Source organism: Vanessa atalanta, chromosome 24 (genome assembly GCF_905147765.1).
Source record: "Vanessa atalanta chromosome 24, ilVanAtal1.2, whole genome shotgun sequence".
NCBI classification, from domain to species: domain Eukaryota; kingdom Metazoa; phylum Arthropoda; class Insecta; order Lepidoptera; family Nymphalidae; genus Vanessa; species Vanessa atalanta.
Genome location: NC_061894.1, coordinates 7510468 through 7534955, shown reverse-complemented (window position 1 = coordinate 7534955; position 24488 = coordinate 7510468). Strand labels below are relative to the sequence as shown.

Here is a 24488-nt window from a genome sequence, read left to right as displayed (position 1 = left end):
GGGACTTGGCTCGCATTTTGGACACATTTCTGGTAAAAAAGTTATAGCTGATCTCTAGTTTCGGTTTGGTTGTAAGTTTGTTATATTGTGAATGTAGGCGTAATGTTTTATAATAGGAATGTCAACCTCAAATAGTTATGTGTGTGTGTCTACTGTTGCTAAATAAATATATATGTACGTCTTATTATGTTTAGTCAATGTTTCTGAAATCAAAAGAAGGATTATATGGGCTTATAAATATATGCCGGATAATTTATCCAGCACGAATTTTCGTGACGATTTATTCCTTCAAAACTGAACATGAGATAAATTTTGAAGAAAAATTAAACACATAAATTATCATGTGTTTAATTTAATAGCAGCTTTAATCCAGATTCGATCCCGTAATCTTCTGTTAAAAGCATACATACATAATATGTGTCTGTATGTATATTATGGAGATTAATATCAAATATATAAATTAAATACATTTTACTGAAAATGTTTCATAACTAGAAAAAAAAAGAAGTATCTACTTTATTCGATCTAACCGAAGTAAAGTTCGAAGTTTTTCTGCTGAAACATGCAGGTTTTCCTCACGATGTTTCCCTTTGCCTCTTCGAACGAGATAAATTGTGTGTAAACGCTTAAAGCTCTGTGATTCTTGCAAATTTAACGATTTGAGCTTTCTATTGGAATCCAAGTTATTTCTCGATTATTTTGAATATCATTTATATTTTTATTTTATTGCTATGATATTTTTACTTATCAAGACAAAATAATATGAAAATGAGATAGAAAATCGCCCAACAAAAAAGTTTACGTACGAATAAAAAATCATCATAATCTTCATATGCCAAAAAAATCACCCAGACTCAGCACAGTAACAGCCTGTGAATTTCCGACTGCTGGGCTAAGGCCTCCCTTTGAGGAGAAGGTTACGAGCATGTTCCACCACGCTGCTCCAATGCGGGTTGGTAGATATATATGTGGCAGAATTCTGTTGCAATTTGATACTTGCAGTTAAGCAAATGGAAATTTATTGGCGCTAGCTTTCGCTTTCTAACCACTGGGCCATCTCGTCTCTTCGGCTCTCTAGACTCAGCGTATAGCTGTTTTTCAGTCCCCAACAACACATTGCGCTGCGAATACGTATAATTTACATAATCGAAACTGAAAGCATATCTGTATGTTAAAATACTAATAAATAACAATCGAATCGAAAACAAAAACTTTATTCAAGTAGGCTCATGAAAGCACTTTTGAATTGTCACGTTACAGTATTGAATTCAATGTAAAGCAACCGCCGGTTCGGAAATTAGATTCTACCGAAAAAAAACCGGCACGTGACACGTTGTTATTTAGTATAAAAGTGTCAAATATAAAACAATGAAGAACTATTACATTTCAGTTCAAGATAAGACAAACGTCAAAAATTTTGGGTACCTTTTTAAATTCGACGGATAATGCTAGTAATTTTGAACTATATTTTGTTATTTGGAGACGGATGTTTTATTAAATTAGAAGGCAACCATAAATATTATATAAATTTATAGGTGTCGTATAAAATAAGTTTACGAGGTCATTAAAGTCACGCTCAACATCAAGATATTATTCAATCACCTGTTCAATATTGAAGAGACATTGTACAATGGCAACTTAGTTGCGAATTAAGTAACATGTCTAACTTTTGTTCGCTGTTATGGCGTTTAATTGACATTTGTGCAAACACAAATGAACTTATATTTCCTCGCTCTCATAATCTGACGGCATCCGACTCAGTTGAAAGACTTCAGACAGAAGACCAACGGCTTTCATGCTATACAGATGTTTTAACATTGACAACTTCTAGACTTCAGGCTGTTCATGATCTCCATGGTCGAGTAGTGTGTACACCGGTTTTCATGGGTACGCCACTCCGAGGTTCCGGGTTTGATTCCCGTAAGAAAAAAGAAAAAAGTTCATTACTTTTCTATATTGTCTAGGGTCTGATTTTCCATAACACAAGTGCTTTATCCCAATGTAAGTAACATTGGGATCATAATGTATTTGATGTTGTCCAATATTTTTTATTTTACTGGTCCGACCTGAAGTTCAAACCCTCAGGATTAACAGTTTTATAAGCTATCCACTGGAGCAACGAGTTTAATATGTAACCCTGTTAATGACTACTTGATTTTGTTGTTTTAGATAAAACAAGTGTAAAGGAACGTAAACTGTCGACAGGGAGACACCATCACCTCTAACTTCAAACTGCTAACTGCTGCCTCTGCTCCAATATATCAGAATTTCATCAAACCCTGGTATTTTCTCAAAATGTCTTTATTCATACTAAAGAAAGATTAATTATACAAATTGGAACCATTTTATGCTACTGTTCTCAAAAAAGAATAATATCGGTGTTAGGTTTATATGCAGGCCAGACTGAGTAGATACCACCCACTCAAAAGACGTTCTACCACAAAACAGCAGTACTTTGTAGTGTGGTATTCCGGTGTAACTACGGGTACAAGATATAACATTTTATCTCCCAAGGTTGGGGGTGTATTGACGGTGTAAGGAATGGTTAATATTTCTAATACCCTCATTTTCATGGGCTACTGACTAGTGACTACTCACAGTCAGATCGCCAATTTGCCCGTCCCTGGGCGGATAGGATCAGATGAAAAAATCAGTCAGATTTCTGGTAAACCGTATTATGATATAAAACAATTCAATCCTCTCAAATAATACGGAAGTCAAAGCTAATATGTCATCTAAATACATTTTTCGATACGTGTCCGATTCGAAATAAAGCTATTCCTTTTGTTTTCATCCTTTCAAATCGAACTACCTTTTGTGTCGAAACATGGACCTTTTTTTACGATGGCGGAGTTTTGTAATATTCATGTGTCAATATTGGTTTTGTAAGCTGCATATTCAGCCTTAACTAGATCTAGAACAACATTGCAATTTATTTATAAGAAAATATAAATGTTTATTGTTTTATTTAAAGCATATCAATTATACTTGATTAGCTCTTTAATCCTACGTAGAATAAAGAAGGGATAGCCATCGAAATCGAAATTGGCCTGGAGTATTTTGCTCATGATGATATCTCTGATCGTATTTTTGCATCACAAAGAACTCTTATAGTTGAACAATCTAAGCTCTGGAATCCGATTTTAATAATTGATTTTGCGTTAGACTGCTAGTCTATAGAGAGAGGTTTTGAGCTACATATAACTGCGTGCTTACGTGTTGTGAACTTAAATGGTGGAGTAATCACGTAAACCAATATTGGAAACTATAGAACAGGCACAAATAAATTGTAATGTACGTACAGAGACATCAGCAATATATCAATATAAAACACCTATTTCTCCATAAATGTTAATTTTTTTTTTAAGCGAAGACCCATTTTGTATACATTTTTAATCAATCAATATGTACTCAAGTGTTCGTTGCGGTTTAATTGTGTATCGTTTTGTAACGCCTTACTATCCTTTACCATATATTTATATCCTTTTCAGGGTTCCGTGCCTCTAAAGGATAAAAGGAAACCTTATAAAATCACTTCGTTGTCCGTCTGTGTGTCAGTCCGCCAAAACCATTTTCTCAGGAAAACGGAAACGTATAAAGTTGAAATTAATACCAAATAATGAGTCCTTAGAGATTTAAAAATATCACCGCCACTGGTTTTGGTTGATGGTACCTATCGTGATAGGCCAAAGTTCTACCACCAAGTGAATAATATTTGTAAGTATAAATTGTGTTTCATTATAATTAAATTCCGTTTCATATTAAGGAAGATAGATTCTGTAATGACTGACCGTACGTGATCCTTTGTCCCTAGATACCAACTGATTGTCAACGCGCCATCGATCTTGGGAACTAAGATATGATGTCCCTTGTGCCTTATTACGCTGGCTCACTCACTACCAAGTAAAAGTGAAATATAGCAGATACGTCGGACTTACCACCAACTTCATACAGTACATATAAAACAGTCTGAAGTCTTTTAATAATAAACAAATTGAATTCAATTGAAGAATAACTGAATTATTTTTAATCTTTAGTCAATTATTATTATTTACAATACAGTGCAGTTTCTTTATTTCTTGCAATTGTCTTATACGACTTGCCTCACTTACTGTTGATGTTGACGTCGTTCGAAACCTCTATGCGCACAAACACACACGTAAATTTCATCGCAATCAGATGAATGGTATATAACGCACACTTGTGTTCGTTCTGCACGATAACATGCATTTTTATTTATAAAAGTATCTGAGTAAATGAAATTGGATAATATTTTGAATATGTTTTATAAATTGATCACCTTTTGGTGATATTGGTTGTGCAACGGTTTTGGTGAAGGGTGAAAGGATTAACGTATTAGTTCCCAAGTTTGGCGGCGCATTAGCTATGTAAGGAATGGTTAATATTTCTAACACCATATTTCGTCTATAGACGATGGTGACCACATAAAATTAGGTGTTCCATTTGACAAGAAATTGAGGCAAAATGATTCTTTTTGTTGGTAAGTTCACTGGAAAGAAAATGAGATGATAAGCTTATATTTTCCATTGTTATTAACGACTATTTCTCTATAAGAATAACCTAAAGCTTATTCTGCGAAGTCATCTCATAAATTCTAAGGATATGTTTAGTTTTTCAAAAGATTAATTCAAGATCATATATCGAAATTAATATTCAGTCAAAAACAAATTCGTATAAGTGAAGCTGAAACGAAAATTTCAAAACGGTATCCTTGAAATAGCAGAACATAGAGCATTTGGAAGCTGATAAAACGCCCCTCAACTTGACCAGACCCGACATCTTTATAGCAGTCCGGATAAACGCTTCGCAGGGAACGTACTCGTAATGGCTCTTGTAAAACGTACCGGAGCTATTCTTATGTAATGTTTAATTTGAAAATGGAGTAATTTTTTTTTAAATAAATTTTTCAAAATTTTTTTTTCACAATGAAGATTTTTCCAAAACTCTTAATTATATTTAATAAAATATATTTTGATTTATCTATAATATATATACTATGTTTCACTGTTCAGTCTAGTAATCGTAGTTTACACTGTATATATTTATGTTAGTGAATATGTGTCCGTATAACTTGATATCAAAATATTCTTAGTAAAACCGGTTCGGAATTCTACCGAGAAGGACCAACAAGGTTTAGTTACTAGTTGTCGCCCGTGGCTCGTGGCATGTCTCCTTGTAGTTCAAGTTTGCTTCATATCTAATTTCATTAAATTCGGTTCATTTGTTTGATAGTGAAAGAGTGACAGACAGACAGCCAGACAGAGTTACTTTCACATTTATAATGTTAGTATAGATTCTTAATCGCATTTAAATTAAAATGTTAATTAAATACAATTAAATTAATAATATTTATCTCAATAAATACTTACTTCATACTTTTTATTAATTATTAAGTCTCAATTAATATTCTATGTTTTTTTTTTCACCCATAAAGTCTTTTATCTGGTAGTACTTTAGGTAAAATAATGGAAAATACGTACAAATAGCCTACAAATGCCTTTGCGTAATACTCTCCACAGATTAATTAAAATATGCTAACTCAATTATTTGAAATACAAACTTCATAAGTCGAAATCAAAGTTTTTTTTTTTTTTAATTTGATATAGATTACATTTATTCCTTGCCATAAAATCATACCAGTAGCTCGGAAAATCAATATCTCAGACGGACAATACAATTTTTTATATTCGTGAAAAATCGTTTTATTTCTATTGTACGTTATAAAAAGTCATCAAAAAACTTTTTGGTTATTCTCAGTTGAAAATTTTTGAACGTTTTCTGAGATAACGAATAAAAATAGCACACGAAAAAAAAAAACTGTAGGTATCACATCTGTGAAAATTGCTACTGATAAGCCGCACTTCAGTCTGACCACCCTCTGTTCTGGGTATCTTTATAGCGGTCCGGATATCCGTCCCGAGCGGGTAATGGCCGCTCGCCACTTCAATCAAAATGTCACCAACTTTGAGAGGTTTTGCTCTTTCTGCTTTGTAATGTGGTGTTGCTATTGCCTTTATAGCCTTCAGAAATCAATATTGTTATCTAGGCTTATAGTATCGACTTGTTTTATTGGAACGAAGTTCTTTTATGCTAATTACAGTAGTGTGAACTGAAACCATCACACAGGAAAAAGCGTTGAACCCCCTCTAGATGAACTTACCTCTCTTTCTCTGTGTCTCCTTTCAGCACATACGGTTTAATGTGATGTATACATACATTAACAGCTTGTAAATTTCCTATAATATATGTAAGGCCTATTCTCGCTTTGAGGAGAAGGTTTGGATCATTCCAACACGCTGATCTAAAGCGGGTTGGTAGATACAAATGTGGCCGAATTTCGTTGAAATTAGACACATGCTGGTTTCCTCACGATATTTCCCTCACCGCCGAGCACGAGATGAATTATAACACAAATTAAGCACATGAAAATTTAGTAGCCTGGGTTTGAACCCGCAATCATCTGTTTATTTGCACGCTTTCTAACCACTGGGCCATCTCGTATGTAAAAGTTAATATCGATTATCATTATCTTTTATATTATAAATTTTAATAATAATAATTGAAATTAATATAAATTATTATAAACAGCTATATTTGTTTAGAAATTACGAGATATCACCTGGTAGAAAGTGACTACCACCGCCCATGGACATCTGTAACACCGGGGGTCTTGCAGATGCGTTGCCAGCCTTTAAGGAAAGAGTACGCTCTTTTCTTGAAGGTACCCAAGTCGTATCGGTTCGGAAAAACCGCAGGCGAAAGCAGGTTTCATAGAGTGGTTGTGCGAGGCAGAAAATGTCTTAAAAATCGCGCTGTTGTGGATTTTCGGACATCTAGGTGGTGAGGGTGAAACTTAGAATTGAAATATCTTTAAATATTCTATTGCCGAAAGATCACTGCAAAATGTCAGTTTAAACATAATAGTTTATCGACAAAGCCATGACTTACCGTAATATAATACCGTTAATTCATTTCTGTTATCCAAAATTCGACTAATAAAGCTTTAATCGAAAATTCTCATTGTAAGTTCGATATCCAAATAACTAATAAACTCACTGAATCACCCTTCAGGGCCTACTTCGAGAGACACGGCCTATTTCCTAATTTATTTTTAAGCCTGTTGTACACACGGCCTATCAATGAATTCATTTGAATCCTATCACTATCAAAATAAAGACTAAATTACATTACATTTCAATATCATCACCGTACATTAATTTCTCTTCCGTACGTAATTACAGAAGACTTAAAATTTAATTAAGAGATTTGGTTTTATCGAAGAAAACTCGTTAATGGTAAAGATAATTGCCATCTTTATAGTGTGTCGGGGGAAGAGAGGGGTATTTATGTGGAACTCATTACTTGATAGCTTATTTTAACTAACTGGTAGCCATTCCTTAAGGAATCCCGCTACATATATTGTAACCGATATTACAAGTGCGCCAAATTAATCAAGACACAACTGGGATTTAAGACATAGTGTTCATTGCCAACTTTCAAACTCTAGGCTCTTGGGTGAACGATCTGTGATCGATCGAATCAACAATTCGTGTTAAACGCGTTGACGGTGATGAGACTCATCGACAAAGATACGCCACCTCGGGCCATCACCTATTCGAAGACCGGACGTATATGTATGTTTCTAACGTTAAAAATTCCTCTTATCAGCCAAACTGGCTCTCAGCCAAGTCAGGACTGACACGTGATCTTCGTCCACACATACGTGAAGTGATAACATGCTAGAAATAGGTAGGACGGGCAAATAGTCTACCTGATGGTAAGTGGTCACTGTCCACAGACATCGTCGCTGGCATCACACTAATGCGCTAGTAACCTTGAGAGTCAAGATTTTATATCCTCTGTGCCTGTAGTTACACTGGCTTCCTTTACCTTCCAAACCGGAACACAACAACAATAAGTATCGCTGTTTTAGTAAGTATTGAAGCGTGGATGGTTCCTACCCAGACGGGCTTGCACAATGTACCTTCTAAAGTTCAGTTTATAAGTGGACTATTCCTGTCCAGTTTTGCTTCTTATCCTTATATCACACGTAACCGTAATTTGCATGGATCCGATCCGCAAAACTTTTTAGTGCAGTTTATTCTTACAGTTTCGAGAAAATTCGACCTTGAACCATCACGCTTGTACGAAACTGCCGGAATAAAGCAAGCTCTTTGTATTCTAATAAAATATTTAAGGAAGAGGGATACTTAAAACTTCGTAAATTTATTCTTTCGCCTCGTACCGCAGCTGCGACTGAATTTCAATCATTTTACAGACTAAACTTGTTAACTAAGCTGTGCTTGTTTATAATGTCAAATCAAAGGGAACGTTTTGCACGGTTAGCATAATAAAATAATTATTTGTTCAAACGAAAATTCTATTGTTTTCAAATTTCGAAACAAAACATCTTGGAGCGTGATTGGAGTACAATTTAAAGTTTGAATTTCATAGCAATGATTTATTTTAGTAAATTACAAAATGTAATTATTCTAATTGTTTTTGCTGTCTGTACATTTAAATTTTGAGAACAAAGGAAGGTTTATTAATATGCGAATCAGCGGAAAAGTTCGGTTTTAAACCAAGTTTACTGTATCAAGAATTTGATTGCAATGCAAAAGTATCTTATTGGATTATTTATTATTTACTTGTTAATTCTTGAAATAACAAAATAATGCTTATAAATGATCCATTTCTCTAAGGGAGAATGTTTCGGCGCTCATTCTCTAACGCTGCTAATGGCGGTTTGGTTTATAAACACTTTTAGTCCGTCATATGCAGATTTCCTTACGAAGTTTTCCTTCAGCGCTGAACGTAAGATGGGTAATTGTAAACACAATGTTAATATTTAGCTGCAGCGGTATTCCGTGAGAAATCACTTCGTATCTCACTCGTGAAAACGGAATTACGTTGATACGGTATGTTGATGCGTGTATGATTTGATAATAATAATTATAAAGCCGAGATGGTCCAGTAGTTAGAATGCGTGCATCTTAACCGATGATTTCGAGTTCAAACCCAGGCAAGCACCACTGAATTTTCATGTGCTTAATAGGTGTTTATAATTCATCTCGTGCTCGGCGGTAAGGAAAACATCGTGAGGGAACCTGCATGTGTCTAATTTCAACGAAATTCTGCCACATGTGTATTCCACCACCGCATTGGTGCAGCGTGGTGGAATATGTTTCAAGACCTTCTCCTTAAAAGGAGAGGAGGCCTTAGCCCAGCATTAGGAAATCTACAGACTGTTAATGTAATGTAAAAATGTAATTATTACAGTCGCTTACCACTTTTTAACATAACATCATCGCTCAAATATGTTCTTACAGAATAGCAAATCTAAACACACACAATATTGTTGACTAAGAAAAGCTTTAATAAATCAAGGTTTGGAAATTAAAAGAGATTTATTTAAGGTGCTCTTAAAGCGTCATTTAATTTGTCATGTCGCATTACTTACACTATACAAAACTAACTAACTAGGTCAGAAAAAAAGTCCATTCGGCTACTCTCGAGAGATTAGCAAGCTGTGTAGGACATACAGCCACAGGATGGCTTAACATACGGCAGTATACACTGTCAACTTATAGACTCCAAGACTTATAGAAGTCCAAAAAATATCAATGGCAAAATTTTAAGTTCGACTTAATTCGTACTTTTTACTGTGCCAGTGTCTTTTTAGGTGAAAATTTTTTCTACAATTCTCAAAAAAAAATAATCCGTAAAAATAATTATTTTATGACAATGTCATGACAAAAACAGTCACGGAAACTTCGTATAATAGACGATGTTATTTTATTCTTGATCAACGTTATAATAAAAAAGCACAAAGAGAGGGAGCAATGAGCAAATCCTTAAGGGAAATTAGGTTTCTAAAAAATACAAAGGTTATTTAAAACGAGTGTCCTACTGCGATTTAATCAAACTTGAGCGGGACCCGTGGAATAACAAATGAGAACAATGAAACGATAAATTTTGGAAAAATATAAGAATTACCGTTCGATCGGGACCGAGTCTTTGATGTACTTGGTGGTGACAAAGGCAAACCATATATGTTAGGTTATCGTTGAAAGGGTGAGTTTATGTTATTTTTATTGAGATACCTCACGGAAAGATACAACCACCCATGTTCATCTGCAACACCAGGGGCGTAAAGTGTGTTGCCGGCTTAAGAAATTTATAGGATCTTTTATTGAAGGTATCCAAGTCATATCGGTTACGCGGCTTATGGCATAATATCTTAGTTGCAGGGTAATGCCATAACGCCTTAGTTCCCAAAATTGGTGGCGCATTGGCGATGTATGTAATGATTAATAATTCTTACAGCGACAATATCTATGGTCGGTGATGATTACTTACCATCAGGTGGCCAATTAACAGATGCACTTACCAATATTATACAAAAACGGAACAAAAACTCTTCAGAACGAGGAAAAGTAGTTCTTGCCGCTGAACACACACAACAATGGCAAATATTATTGAATCGTCTACGAAGTGATCCTTCAATAAATATACATGCAGGGCGTACAGAGAGATATAGAAGCCTCGCAAAAGATGCAACCAACATATCAGATGCTCTATGACCACGACCACTCTGCCATGAGTGAACAAAAAGAAGAGGAATATGATCAACTGCTGAGGATTTTGAAACATCACCATAAATATAAATTCCACGAACAAATTTGTGGTCTAATGGGGGCTTTATTGCCAGCATTTCATTTAATTAAAATCATTAAAAAAAAAATGCCCATAAAATTAGGCTTAAGGGTTTTGGTTTTTTTTTTTTTTTTTTTTTTTTTTTTTTTTTTTTTTTTTTTTTTTTTTTTTTTTTTTTTTTTTTTTTTTTTTTTTTTTTTTTTTTTTTTTTTTTTTTTATTCAGTGCGGAACGAGGAGGCCTTCGAGGGAGTGTAACCCCCCCATCACGAAAGGTAAGGTGGTCCGAGATAACCAGACCACCGCCAACGTGGGACGGCGCCAGGCCGAGGAGGAAGCTGCAATGTCAGTATGAGCGTAGACTTCAGCTTCCTTCAGACGAATCTCAACCACTGCGCCGGGGCTCAGGACCTACTGCTGCAGTCCATGGTGGAGTGGGGGATCAACCTGGCTGTGGCCTGCGAGCCCTATTACGTTCCGCCCTTAACTCATTGGTTAGGGGACGTGGACGGCACCGTGGCGGTCCTCACGAGAAGCGGAATAGGTCCACCCCTTTCACTCATTGAGAGGGGCTCAGGCTACGTAGTGGTGGGGTGGGGGGAGTACGTGGTAATCGGAGCATACTTCTCCCCGAACCGAAGTTTGGCTGAGTTCGAGATCTATCTCGGTTCGGTCAGATCTGCGGTGGCCAGGCAGTCGTCGAAACAGACAATACTTCTCGGCGACCTAAACGCAAAATCGCGTGCCTGGGGCAACCCTGCCACGAATCCGCGAGGGAGGGCCGTACAAGTGTGGGCCCTACTCTCCAATCTGTCCCTCCTCAACAAGGGGCAGGTTCACACCTGCGTGCGCCAACAGGGGGGTTCTGTGGTGGACGTATCGTTCGCTACCCCTGTAGTGGCTCGCAGAGTGCAGAACTGGAGAGTAGAGGAGGAGGTGGAGACTCTATCGGATCACCGCTACATCCGATTTGAGATCTCCACCTCTCGCAGGCCGGCGGAACCCCAGAGGGTGCCGACCACGCTGCCGAGGTGGTCTCTCGGCCAGGTCGATCGAGAGCTGGTCAAGGAGGCTGCCATCGTGCAGCGGTGGGTTTCCGCAGGGAGAAGGGAGGGCGCCAACGCGGAGGAGCTGGCGGGTCGCATGAGCAGTTCCCTCAAGGAGGTCTGCGATGCGGCTATGCCTCGGACCCGGCGCAAGGTTCCGCGCCGGCATGTCTACTGGTGGTCGCTCGAAATCGCTGACCTTCGGGCGACGTGTTGCCGGGCGCGGAGGGCCTACGTCCGCTGTCGAAGACACAACGGCCTCGACGCGGAACTGGAGGGACAGTTGCTGGCCGCTTATCGTCAACTGAAAAAAGATCTGCAGTTGGCAATAAGTAAGGCCAAGGAGAGGGCCAGGGAGGAGCTTCTGGCGGGCCTCAACCGAGACCCGTGGGGGCGCCCGTACCGTGGTGTGCGTGGAAAGTTCCGCAACCAAAGCGCCCCCGTCACGGAGACACTGCCGCCGGATCTTCTTCTGCGCCTAGTTGGGGAACTCTTCCCCCATCCAGGCGAGCACGTCCCTCCGCAGATGGCCCCTCGCTCCGTGATAGAAGACGCAGTGGCTCCACCACTGATCACGGAGCGGGAGATGGAGATGGCCCTCGGCCACTTGAAAACCAAGAACACGGCGCCGGGTCCAGATGGGGTTCCAGGGCGTGTTTTGTGCGACGCTCTGGAATACCTAGGTGCAAGGCTTCGGGAGTTGTTCGACGAATGTCTTTGCAGCGGGCAGTTTCCGAAGCCTTGGAAGGAGGGGAAGTTGGTGCTATTGCCGAAGGAAGGTCGGCCGATGAATTCCCCTTCGGCGTACAGGCCAATAGTGCTGCTGAACGAGACGGCCAAACTTTTCGAAAAGGTCCTCGCAGCCCGTCTTGTTCAGCACCTTGAGGAGGTCGGTCCGGGTCTTTCAGAGGCCCAGTATGGGTTCAGGGCAGGCCGATCAACAGTCGACGCCCTGGACGCCCTGAAGACTCGGACGACAGAAGCGGTGGCCCGGGGGCAAGTCGTCCTGGCGGTGTCACTCGATGTGACGAACGCCTTTAACAGTCTTCCATTCGAGACGATCAGGGAGGCACTTCTATACCACGGGGTGCCGACCTATCTGAGGAGACTGTTGGAAGCGTACCTCCAGGACCGGGAGGTCCTCTGGGTGGGGGTCAATGGGGAGCTATTCCGGCATCGGGTAGGCTGCGGCGTTCCACAGGGGTCGGTTCTCGGCCCAATCCTGTGGAACGTTAGTTTCGATTGGCTCTTGAGAGCTCCCGTCCTTCCCGGGATGGGGGTGCTCTGTTACGCGGACGACACCCTCATCACGGCGACAGGGCGAGATTTTGGGGACGCAGCCCGCTTGGCTGAAGTCGGAACTGCTCTCACCGTGGACCGGATGGAAGCGCTGGGCCTGAGGGTCTCCATTTCGAAAACGGAGGCTCTCCTTTTCCACGGTCCACGAAGGGGACCCCCTCGAGGGGCAAGTATCACCGTCCAGGGGACGGTGATCAAGGTGCAGGCCCAGATGAAGTACCTGGGCCTGATCCTGGACGGACGATGGAGCTTCAGGCAGCATTTCGCTCAACTCGGGCCGAAGCTCATCAACGCCGCTGCCGCCCTGGGACGCCTCCTACCAAATGTGGGAGGGCCGGGATCGCTATGTCGGCGACTATATGCCGGTGTAGTGAGGTCAATGGCGCTGTACGGTGCCCCGATTTGGATAGACGCCCTCACCGCTGGCAATCGGGCCCTCTTGCGGAAACCGCAGAGGGTCATAGCAGTGAGAGGTATAAGAGGGTACCGTACGGTGTCATGGACTGCGGCGACACTTCTCGCGGGTGATCCACCTTGGGAACTCCAAGCGGAGGTGCTCGCAGAGGTGTACCGGTACCGGGCGGAGGCGAGGAACGGCGGCGACCGTCCAGGGTTGGCGGAGGTCGGGCGGATCAGGGCCATAGCCCAGCAAGCCCTGATCGCCCGATGGGAGGAGGATCTGGGGTCACCCACGGCAGGCCTGGCGACAGTGGAGGCGGTTCGTCCCCACTTGAGTCGCTGGGTCAAGAGAAAGCGTGGCACGCTCACGTTCAGGATGACGCAGGTACTTACCGGGCACGGATGCTTCGGTAAGTACCTGCACGGGATAGCGCGGCGGGAGGTATCACCCTCCTGCCATCAGTGTGGCGCGTCAGTGGACACGGCGTACCACACCCTGACTGAGTGTGCTGCGTGGGGGCCCCAGAGGCATTCCCTGGTGGCGTCTTTGGGCGGAGACCTCTCGCTGCCGAGCGTCATCAACGCAATGCTCGGTAGCGAGGCGTGCTGGTCAGAAATGCGCTCCTTCTGCGAAAACGTTATGTCGCAGAAGGAGGCAGCGGAACGGGAGCGGGAGGTGGACGCTGCTGCAGACCCGATCCGCCGAAGAAGACCGGGGAGGAGGAAACAACGCTACGCGCACCTTCTCCCCCCGCCTCAATAGGCGCCACAGGAGCTAGGAGGGTTCTCAGTACCCCGGGAATCCCCCCTAGGAATTGGAGGCCCGCATAGGTGGGCCGACCGTCAGGGCGTCACGGTAGTATGCGAAAGCGATCCCGTGGCGCCTACCGATGAGACGGAGAGGGTACCGCTGGTTTTTTAGTGGGTATTCCGGTGTGCCGCTAACATCTTGGGCACCGGCGAGTCCCACATACCCCCCCACTTCCACGTGGGGGAAACGCGTAACGCGTTTTTCCAGCGAAAAAAAAAAAAAAAAAAAAAAAAAAAAAAAAAAAAAAAAAAAAAAAAAAAAAAAAAAAAAAAAAAAAAAAAAAAAAAAAAAAAAAAAAAAAAAAAAAAAGGCTTAAGGGTTTTTGGTAAAATTGTTTTCGAAATAATCCTGGAGCGGGAATTTCAAAATCCTATTAAATCCTTGCAAGCGAAATTGGCCCTAATTGCAATAACAATAGAGATTAACCCACATTTTTTTTAACCCTTGCTTAGTAGTCTTATTTTATTAGTGATGTTCTCCGGTAAACAGACTTGATATTATGTAAATTTCATGAAAATATTTTAGTATGCACCATCCTAACTGAATTACATGTATAGGTCTTCTAATGGCAGAAGACATAAATATAGACAACTAACTACAACTATAATTCATTGGTCGAGATCTAAAATGATCTATGACATTCAATACGGGTTCGTTTAAGAAAATGTCTTTGGAAATAAAATTAAGGTGTAAATATTTAAAGATCTCATCGCTCATGAGGGAGCAACCCTCACCGTTAAATAATTATCTGCGTATATTAGTATGAGTGAGTGAAGCTCGTGCTTATACGTCTACGTGTCTTAGTGTGCGTGAGCCGATTCTGAATAAAGACAGGAAAAAATTAAATTACATTTGTTTTTTTTTTTAATTTATTTAATTCGTTAAACATAATACCGCGACTTTCTGTGTGAATCGATCTATGAATGGAATAGCATATTATAATACCTAGGATATATTAATCAAGAACCATTTGTAGAGCATAATATCAAAGAGCTATTAGCAATTCACATGGAATATGTAAATAACGTATGTTCTCCTTCCTTATGTATCTCCTCCTTTGGAATATAGATTTATACCCAACTGTTTTCGTCTTAGTCGTGAGAATTTCATGGCGGTCAATGTAAGCATGCAAAATCATGATTTTTATGACGTAAAAAGCTTTTACAACGTCAAATATTTTAAAAGCTTTATACAAATGTAACATTGACTATATTTTATCAGAAATAATAAGATTTAAGCCTACCTTGAAATAACGGCGTTTGTAAGTTAAGGAAGAAGAAAAACTGCTGTCGAGCTGTTTTATTTTCGTGCGAGTGTGTAATGTGTATAAATGTGTTGTATGTATAAAATATATACGAGCGAGCGAAGTACCGAGCACAGCTAGGTACTGATATGTTGCACTTTAACTAAGTAGTCACGTCAATTGTGCTTGTAGACACTGGCTCAATCAATAGTTTTTTTTAAGGCATTGGTTGGTGGACGAGCATATGGGCCACCTGATGGTAAGTGGTCACCACCGACCATAGACAATGGCGCTGTAAGAAATATTAACCCATCCTAACATCACCTATGCGCCACCAACCTTGGGAACTAAGATGTTATGTCCCTTGTGCCTGTGATTATATATTAGTATATCTATCAATACTACTCAAAAGTAGAGAATATCTGATTAGTGGGTGGTAGCTATCCAGAAGGACTTGCATAAAGCTTTATCACCAAGTAAAATGTTAAAATTGGAGGACAAAGGTACAAATAAAAAATCCTACTGTTTGGTTTGGTCTTCGCTGACGTATCATCACGCATATCTCGCCAGTTTCACCATAATCGAATCGGCGTAGAAACTCATATATCATATTAACAAATATATTTGTACGTTTGCTCAGTACTTGTGACATAATATACAGTGTTAAGAAATAAAAGAAAATGTGAATGTTGGTTGAGACATCGTGAAAAATAAAAAGCTTCATATAAGTCACGGTATTTATGATTATATCAAACCCAAAAGTATCTAAAAATATTTTAGATTCTGTACATGTTTTGTTAGTATAAAGCTTAGGTCGATTTTCGCTCCTTATCTTTCCGACTAGTTATCCATTACTTAAATACAAAGTATTAAGAAAACTAAAGTAAAGCCTGTAATTGTTACAATAGTAAGGACTTTTGTCGTGAAGGTTATTCAGCTACGTTGCTCCAATTATCGTTTCTGATTTTCATGACACGTGCAGGTTTCCTCACGATGTTTTCCTTCACCACCGAGCACGATATGAATTATAAACACAAATTAAGCATATCAAAATTCAGAAGGATGCTGGGGTTTGAAATATCCATCTTCTGTTAAGATTTACTCTTCCTCACCTAGTGGTGAGGAAGGGTATAAGGTCATCTCGGCTCTTTTGTGAATTTACCAACAGCTGAATTATTTAACATCTTATTCCTGAAAGTTCTAACTTTAAACATACGTTAGTGTGATACCTATGTAAATTTTACAGGGTAGCCTTTTGCCTTCGACCTTTGGGAAATGTCAACTACAAACATAAACTTAACGCGTTGCTCGGTAAAATTAGGAGTTTTAAAATTACCTTGAAATGTAGGAACTATCTTAATGACAACAAGAGGAAAGATCTCGCATTTCAGTAATTATGTATAATTGTTATAATATATATATATATTTTTATGAATTGACTTTTAGATATGTTTTATTTATATAATACGTAATAAAACTTTAATTTAATAGTTAACACCCCCCCCCCATCCTTCAAAATATCTTCTATAGAAATGTATCAAATCAAATGAGTTTAACTTCCAGGCAGGATATATAACATACATATATAATTGTATTTAACTAACATGACTGTATTTTTAGATGTTGAAAAAGAGTAACTACTGAGTTTCTTGGCGGTTCTTCTCGGTAGAATCTACATTCCGAACCGGTGGTAGCTTTACTTAATATAGTTTGTATAATGACTATTCAAAAGTGCTTATTAAAGCCTACTTGAATAAAGTATATTTTGATTTTGACGCCATATCTTTTTTGTATGTTTATGGAGCAGACCAGTAGGATCCATACACATCCTTTCAACAACTAGAAAAGATCTTACAATCATAAATTTCTACGGATTTTCTTTTATTCCTTGTTACTCTCGATCAAGTCACATTTCAAATATAATAAATGTATCAAATTGGGTTCATCCGTTTCGGAGTTACGAGGTTAAATAAGCAAACAGATACAAGCGTTGAAAATATGACATCCCTCTTTTGCGTTGGGTGTTAAAAGAACAGCAAAATAATCTTAAACATACTTAAGTAGGTAGACTATATACGGTAGCGACCGCTTACCATCAGGTATTCCATTGCTCAGTCCACATCTACCTATTTTATAAAAAAAAAAATACTTGTAACTGTAGTTGTGGGTGTATGGTGGGTGATATTTAAACAAATGGGCTTGCACAAAGCCTAACAAGAAACATATTTATTCAATTTGCCATTATGACGTTATAATGGGAACTAAGTAAAAGGCGGTCAGAATCAAATCCGGTTACCGAGAATTGAAATCCAGGTGTCCCCCGGTTATTTTAATAAGAATACTTTTATCCTAGCTGATTTATTGTCGTCGAGGAAAATTGTAGTCGGATTTTATTCGGATTGTTTAAGTTTTTTTTTTTTTATTTGTTATTTGTTAATGTTTTTGATATATGTTCTATATAATGTTATTTGGTACATTAAGCACATAAAACTAAAACTATCACGAAAGCTGAAAGCTATACACATGCATTTTCGATACAATGATGTACATGATAATGGACTTCATGACGTCAGTTTCCTTTCGTGCCAATATATCTAGGAGTGTCGACCACTTACCATCACTCACTTGCTAGTCTACCTATACTTTTTTTTGGACAAACAAAAGGGCCACATTTTTTTAAATTAACATTTTACTTTATTTGTGCTGGCAATAAGAGACCAACATTTTTAAAACGTTCTAAAAAAAAAACTTTAATTTTATTGAATAATCATTATTATTAATCCCTTTGATACTAAAGTTTCAAGATTAAGTTATTTATCATTAAAATTTCCTCAAAATTATATATGAATATTAATTTTCTTTGAATTGCTAAGCGCTCAACGATTATCAAAAGCTTTATTTGGGTTCAGTGAATATTTATGATAAGGGGTCACCACTGTCAATTGATATTAGTACTGTAAGATATATTAATAGTTTCACATATTACCAGCGCCAGCAGCCTTGGGAACTAAGATGTTATGTCCATTGTAGCCTACCTAGACAGATTTACGCAAAGCCCTACCAAGTTCATATAACATAAAATAATTCGTAAAATTTCAGCTGGTCATATTTACAGAAAACATTTTTGTTTTCGTCAGTAGAGCACACGATATGAAATACCCGAAATTCCCTAAATAGCGACAAAACGAATTTTGAAATCTCATAATTAAGATTATGAAATTTTATCAAAATATATCTGTATATAGCGGAGGTATATAGGAGGTAGCGAAAATATTTTCATACAGCCCGTTTTTTTTTTTGATTTAATAAATAAATAAATAAATATTGGACAACATCACATACATTACTCTGATCCCAATGTGAGTAGCTAAAGCACTTGTGTTATGGAAAATCAGAAGTAACGACGGTACCACAAACACCCAGACCCAAGACAACATAGAAAACTAATGAACTTTTTCTACATCGACTCGGTCGGGAATCGAACCCAGGACCTCGGAGCGTACCCATGAAAACCGGTGTACACACTACTCGACCACTATATATATGTATATATATATATAGGTTGTTTATGCCTTTGGTAATATTATTAAGAATGTGGTAGCTTTAAATTGAATACAAAACTTTAACATGACTGCTTTTATGAATATTTTGATTTTAATTTTATTATTTTTTTTGAGTTTAGTAGTTTTAACTGACCGTGTTATGTAGAACCTCCTTTGTCGCGCCTTGGGTGTAAGACCGACTTTTATGCCTTAACGGAAAACGCCTTAACTCTCTTATACCGTCATGCCACCTCTCTGCTGCCGTTACTTAATCCCTTATGTGTATTAGGGCCTCCATGTGCACTGTAAATGCCATCATTGAAATATTGTATAAAGAAAATAATAAAAGAGTCGAGATGGCCCAGTAAGAGTCGAGATGGCCGAGTGGTTAGAACGAGTGCATCTTAAACGATAATTTCGGGTTCAAACCCAGGCAGGCACCACTGAAATTTCATGTGCTTAATTTGTGTTTATAATTCATCTCGTGCTCGGCGGTGAAGGAAAACATCGTGAAGAAACCTGCATGTGACTAATTTCAACGAAATTCTGCCACATGTGTATTCCGCCAACCCGCATTGGAGCACCGTGTTGGGATATGCTCCAAACCTTCTCCTCAAAGGAGAGGAGGCCTTTATCCCAGCAGTGGGCCATTTACGGGCTGCTAATGCTAATAAAGAAAATAAAGTTCGAATTTTAAAATGTATAAAATAATTCATTCAGCAGAAATTTATGAAACAATGATGAGATTGAAGTTTAATTTTGCTGCTTCAGGAAATTTTGCCGCCCTGGGCGCTTGGTGTAATCCGGCGCTGCTTATATACTTCGCTGCTATATATATATATATATATATATATATACATATATATGACGAATAAATTTATTTTTAAATATCTTGTCTTTATTCATTAATTATAAATTATTTTAATAAACATAAATTTCGTTCTCACATCCGGCGAGAGTATCGTGAGACGTTTTTTTTTTTTAATTTCGCGGCAATCTTACCCGGATTAATGTGAGACGGCATTCTAATTATCCGGGTGTACTTGCACATTTAGTATTGAGTAAGTTGGAATGGGTTATTCACGGGGCGGTTTTCAATTACAGAGTGAAGTCACGTTCAAGTCCGGATATCCGGGTTGAAATTTGAATTATCCGGATGAAATAAACCGGTCACGCATTTGGTCGCTATGTTACGCATGTCAAATTGATTAATAATATAGTATGTGTGATTATCGTCTTTAATATTAATATCTTATATAAAAGCTTGTGTGGAATTTAGATATAATATTATTTGATAAAAAGATTTTCAATACGAGACAAACGACCTTTGGACCGAAAGCTCTCATAAGTTCATAATGTTTGATTATGTTGTCTATGAGGGTTCTTATGAAATTTCTTTCTTCCTTACATGCGTGTTGTAAATAAAACATTTTCTCTTCAAATTTAGTAGCGCTTCGGTGGAATTTAACTCAATTACCAATGCCACGTGGTCTATCAACTGAAGAGTTTTTATAAACAAAAGTTTTCCCGTGTAATTAATATGTCAAATTAGGTAAAATTACTTTATTTCGATCGGTTCTGTGTTTTTGACTAAACAAATTTTCAAAAATAGTTAATTTTGCATGTATAAAATTACTAAATACATTTATTCGATAATGTTGAGATTGACCTTTAGCTAGTAGCTTATAGGTCAAATTGTTATTGACCACTTTAAACGGAATGGAATATCATAGAAAATGTAATATAAGAGACAAAAATATGATATTGTTCTCCCTCTCTAATAATCATCATGGCGGAATGTGCGTAACGCTAGTGTCCTGTTTAAGTTAATTAATATTAAAAAAAAAAAACTTTATTGACTCTACTCTTATAACTCTACATCCTTCTGACCAGAACAATAGTGATTATTGTTATTTGTCTTTAGAATATGTGATGAGCTGGATCACTCTGGTGATCTTGCATCAAGCTCTACTATCAAGTAAAGTAACCCTTAATAATCCCTTGACAAAAAGGCTTTCACAAAAAATTGTACAATATCTTATACACAGCATATTTTTTTTTGGATAGCAGTTCTCGCAAACAGACTGGAATTGAACGTCCATTGAATGTTATTTTTATAAATAATAAATACATACATTAATAAAATAATAATTAACATTCCTTCATTATTAATTAATCATTTAATTAAACTTAAAACTTGATTAATTTCATAGCATATGTGTAGCGTATTTAGGTTTTATGCATATATTGAAACGTCAATAATTTTGTCCGTGGTATAATGTTGAAGTATGACGTACTTCCCTTCTCGTGTGAGCCGCGGTAGCGTGTGCATTGTGAGTGCGCCACGCTTAAAAAGTTAGCTATTGTAACGGGCTATTATCTTTCTCCTATAATACCACCCTTGGCTGTGTTCTTCAGATGTGGGAAGACCAAGGGAGCGCTCCCAAGAAGAAAGTGTCTTCAAAAGTAAGAGCCCAGATTTCGAGGTAACAACTTTTTTTGGAGGTTTTTACTCAACTAAATATTTGTCTCTCGCGCGTACGATATGTTATTTAATACCTTTTTATAGTAATTACGTTTGAAGGGTCTTTTATTAGTATGCCTAGTTCTAATAAAACCACGATATCAATTACAATATATACCCTTAATCTGAACTGAACTCGAAATTGATATAATATTTTAAATGGGCTTTAACTTTTCCCAAAGTAATATTCAATCCACTTCAATTTCTAGTTCAATTGAATAAACTTAGAATACTTACAGTAAATAAACTATTGGGATAAATCATGTCCAAATTAGTTGAGAGTTTGTAAATTATATATATGTGCTAAACAGTAGAGCCGAGATGGTCCAGTAGTTAGAACGCGTGCATCTTAACCGATGATTTCGGATTCAAACCCAGGCAAGCACCACTAAATTTAATGTGCTTAATTTGTGTTTATAATTCATCTCGTGCTCGGCGGTGAAGGAAAACATCGTAAGGAAACCTGCATATGTCAAATTTCAACGAAATTCTGCCACATGTGTGGCACAACCCACATTGGAGCAGCGTGGTGGAATATGCCCTATACCTACTCCTCAAAGGGAGAGGAGGCCTTAGCCCAGCAATGGGAAATTTACAGGCTATTAATGTAAAAAAATGTTAAACAGTAAAAAAAAGTTTTTATAAAATTGTAAATTATTTTTATTTTTATGCGTAAGTAAATAGTTCTGAATCACTCTTACGTTTGGTTCACCACGATATAGTATGTATATATATATATATATATCTCAAAATTTTAAATTTTTATTTCGGTGATCGGAGTCGAACTTGTGTATTCCACATGACATGGATGTACATTTGATCGCCAAACAGCTAAGAATTTCTCTACGTATTTCGAGAGATAGACATCTCAGTAATCCGCTGATAGCACAGGCATGCTTTGTACCCCTTCAGAGGAAACTATCCAAACAAACTCACGTATCCCAAGCACGTTCTGAACGACAAAGATGATAGAACTACTACCACAAACGTGCCTTCAAACAGTACACACTACACACTTTCACCCGTTTACGCCAGCGAAAACGAGGGCCCCAATTAGTGACGTCAAATTTCGGTGCTACTTTAGTAGAAGCGATCCCTACCCCATCAACTATGCTTAAAACCGAGGGGAGATATAGAAGACACCTTCAGGATGGACATCACTCGGAGTCCGAGAAGCCTCAAATTTTATAGTATGGTCTAGTAATAGAACTGTTGAAGCTCTAAAGGGCAATATAATTAACAAACAGACACAAAAAAATAGAGAGTTTTCATTTAACGATCGTTGCGTCTTATTGCAATTTCTCCATTTTTTCATTCACTTCATTCTTATTTTTTTGGATCGTGAATGTTTGAACACACTATATTATTATTTAAATAATAATAAATTTTCACGAATACTCGGTGGGGCTTGCTCACATTTACATCACGGTTCAGGAATAAACAATAATGTATGAAGTTCAGTAATTAGGAAAAGTTAACACCCTAAAAATTCCTGTTGTTCCAGCTAAAATAGTGCAGCGAAAAAGTTTAACCGAATGAAAATAACGAGAATTGATGAGGAACGCGTAAAAGAGTTCGAAACCAGTTAATAATGAGTTTGATTTTAAAGTTAGTATTCAGAATTTTTATAAGTTTTACATTAACCGTGAATACAATACCTTCTAAATTCACAAAAAGTACTGACTGCCTTGTCTTGAGACTTGATATAAGACTGCTGACTTCAAATCACGAGGCTGATAAAAATATATTGGACTTTAGTGTCAAAAAATTATCAGTAGTAGCACGGAAAATACATATATAACTGGAAATTGCAAACGCATAAATTCCCATGCCTGAAACCTTTCGAATTATGATCGTGACAGATAGAGAGTCCACCCAAAAAACTGTGCATAATTTCTTGAATATTTGGCTAGTTTTACTAGAGATGAGCTGCCGTAGCTGAAATTATTTACGAAAACATAATCACCATAAACAATAATAAAAAACCAATAAAATTTAGACAAAAAAAGGTAACATAAACATTTTCGGCAATATTTACAAAATTTGCTGAGCATGTTTGTATTTAGAGTTAGACACCGATTCCCATTCTGCCATCATTAATTTGTAATTTGTGGGAAGTCGACAAAGTTTGTTTGTTAGTTTGTTTATCTAAACTCGCTCAACAATCTCATAAGGCCGTTAAGTATTAACATCCATATGACAACATGACCTCCAGGATCCAAATTACAAACGTAACAATAAAATTATTGGCTTCAGGAAATTCTAGACACCTGGAGTAAGAATTCTTGTATTAAACACTTGCTAATATTTTTTTCATTTAGAATTAGACTGGAAAATGGCTCACCTGATGTTTAGAGGTCACTATCGACATAAGAGCAGTAAATATTGTCTATTCCGTACATCACCAATGCGCCACCAACCTTGTTAACTAAGAAGTTGCCTTTCTTGTACTGGTAATCACATTGGCTTAACTTGCAATGCTTTGATCAAATCTTGCAAGTTAAATTAGCACCATTTCTAGGATAGAAGTTTAAGTTTATATGCTGATTCGATTCAGGTAATAAAGCATTTTAATGGTAAGCGTAATCTGATCCAACGTCCATGGTTGGCTCCAGACGAAGTAACTCCTCAACGTTCAATAGCACAGACACGAACTTTTGTATGTGTAAATTAAAATTGTTTTTTTTTTTATCTCTTATTCCAAATCATTTTTGTCCCATTTTCAGTTTAAATACTTGGACCTTAAGATAGTAGTGCAAAAACCTTCATTAAAAGTATAACAGAAGAGTTGGTACATTTTCCCGTTGCTGCTTTCTTGCCACCATTCCACGTGATCATGATGTATACAGTAACTATTTTTAATTCTCATTTGTCTAAGGTCTTAATGTTAATAATTCTTATGTAAATAAAACTTTGACCATTGAATATTTAAATAAGACTTTGTAGGTA

At 37.8% G+C, this 24488-nt stretch overlaps 2 protein-coding genes across 2 annotated transcripts in view; one reads left to right on the top strand and one right to left on the bottom strand.

Annotated features, from left to right (window-relative positions):
• LOC125073445 overlaps positions 1-24488 on the bottom strand; it is a 244942-nt gene that overhangs the window by 164029 nt on the left and 56425 nt on the right. The gene's annotated exons all lie outside the window — the stretch shown is intronic.
• Positions 12974-24488, top strand: part of LOC125073547 — a 102763-nt gene continuing 91248 nt past the window's right edge. The window contains exon 1 of the mRNA XM_047684407.1: positions 12974-13345. Within this exon, the coding sequence (XP_047540363.1) occupies positions 12995-13345 (351 nt within the window). The 5' untranslated portion in view covers positions 12974-12994. The remainder of the gene's footprint in view (positions 13346-24488) is intronic.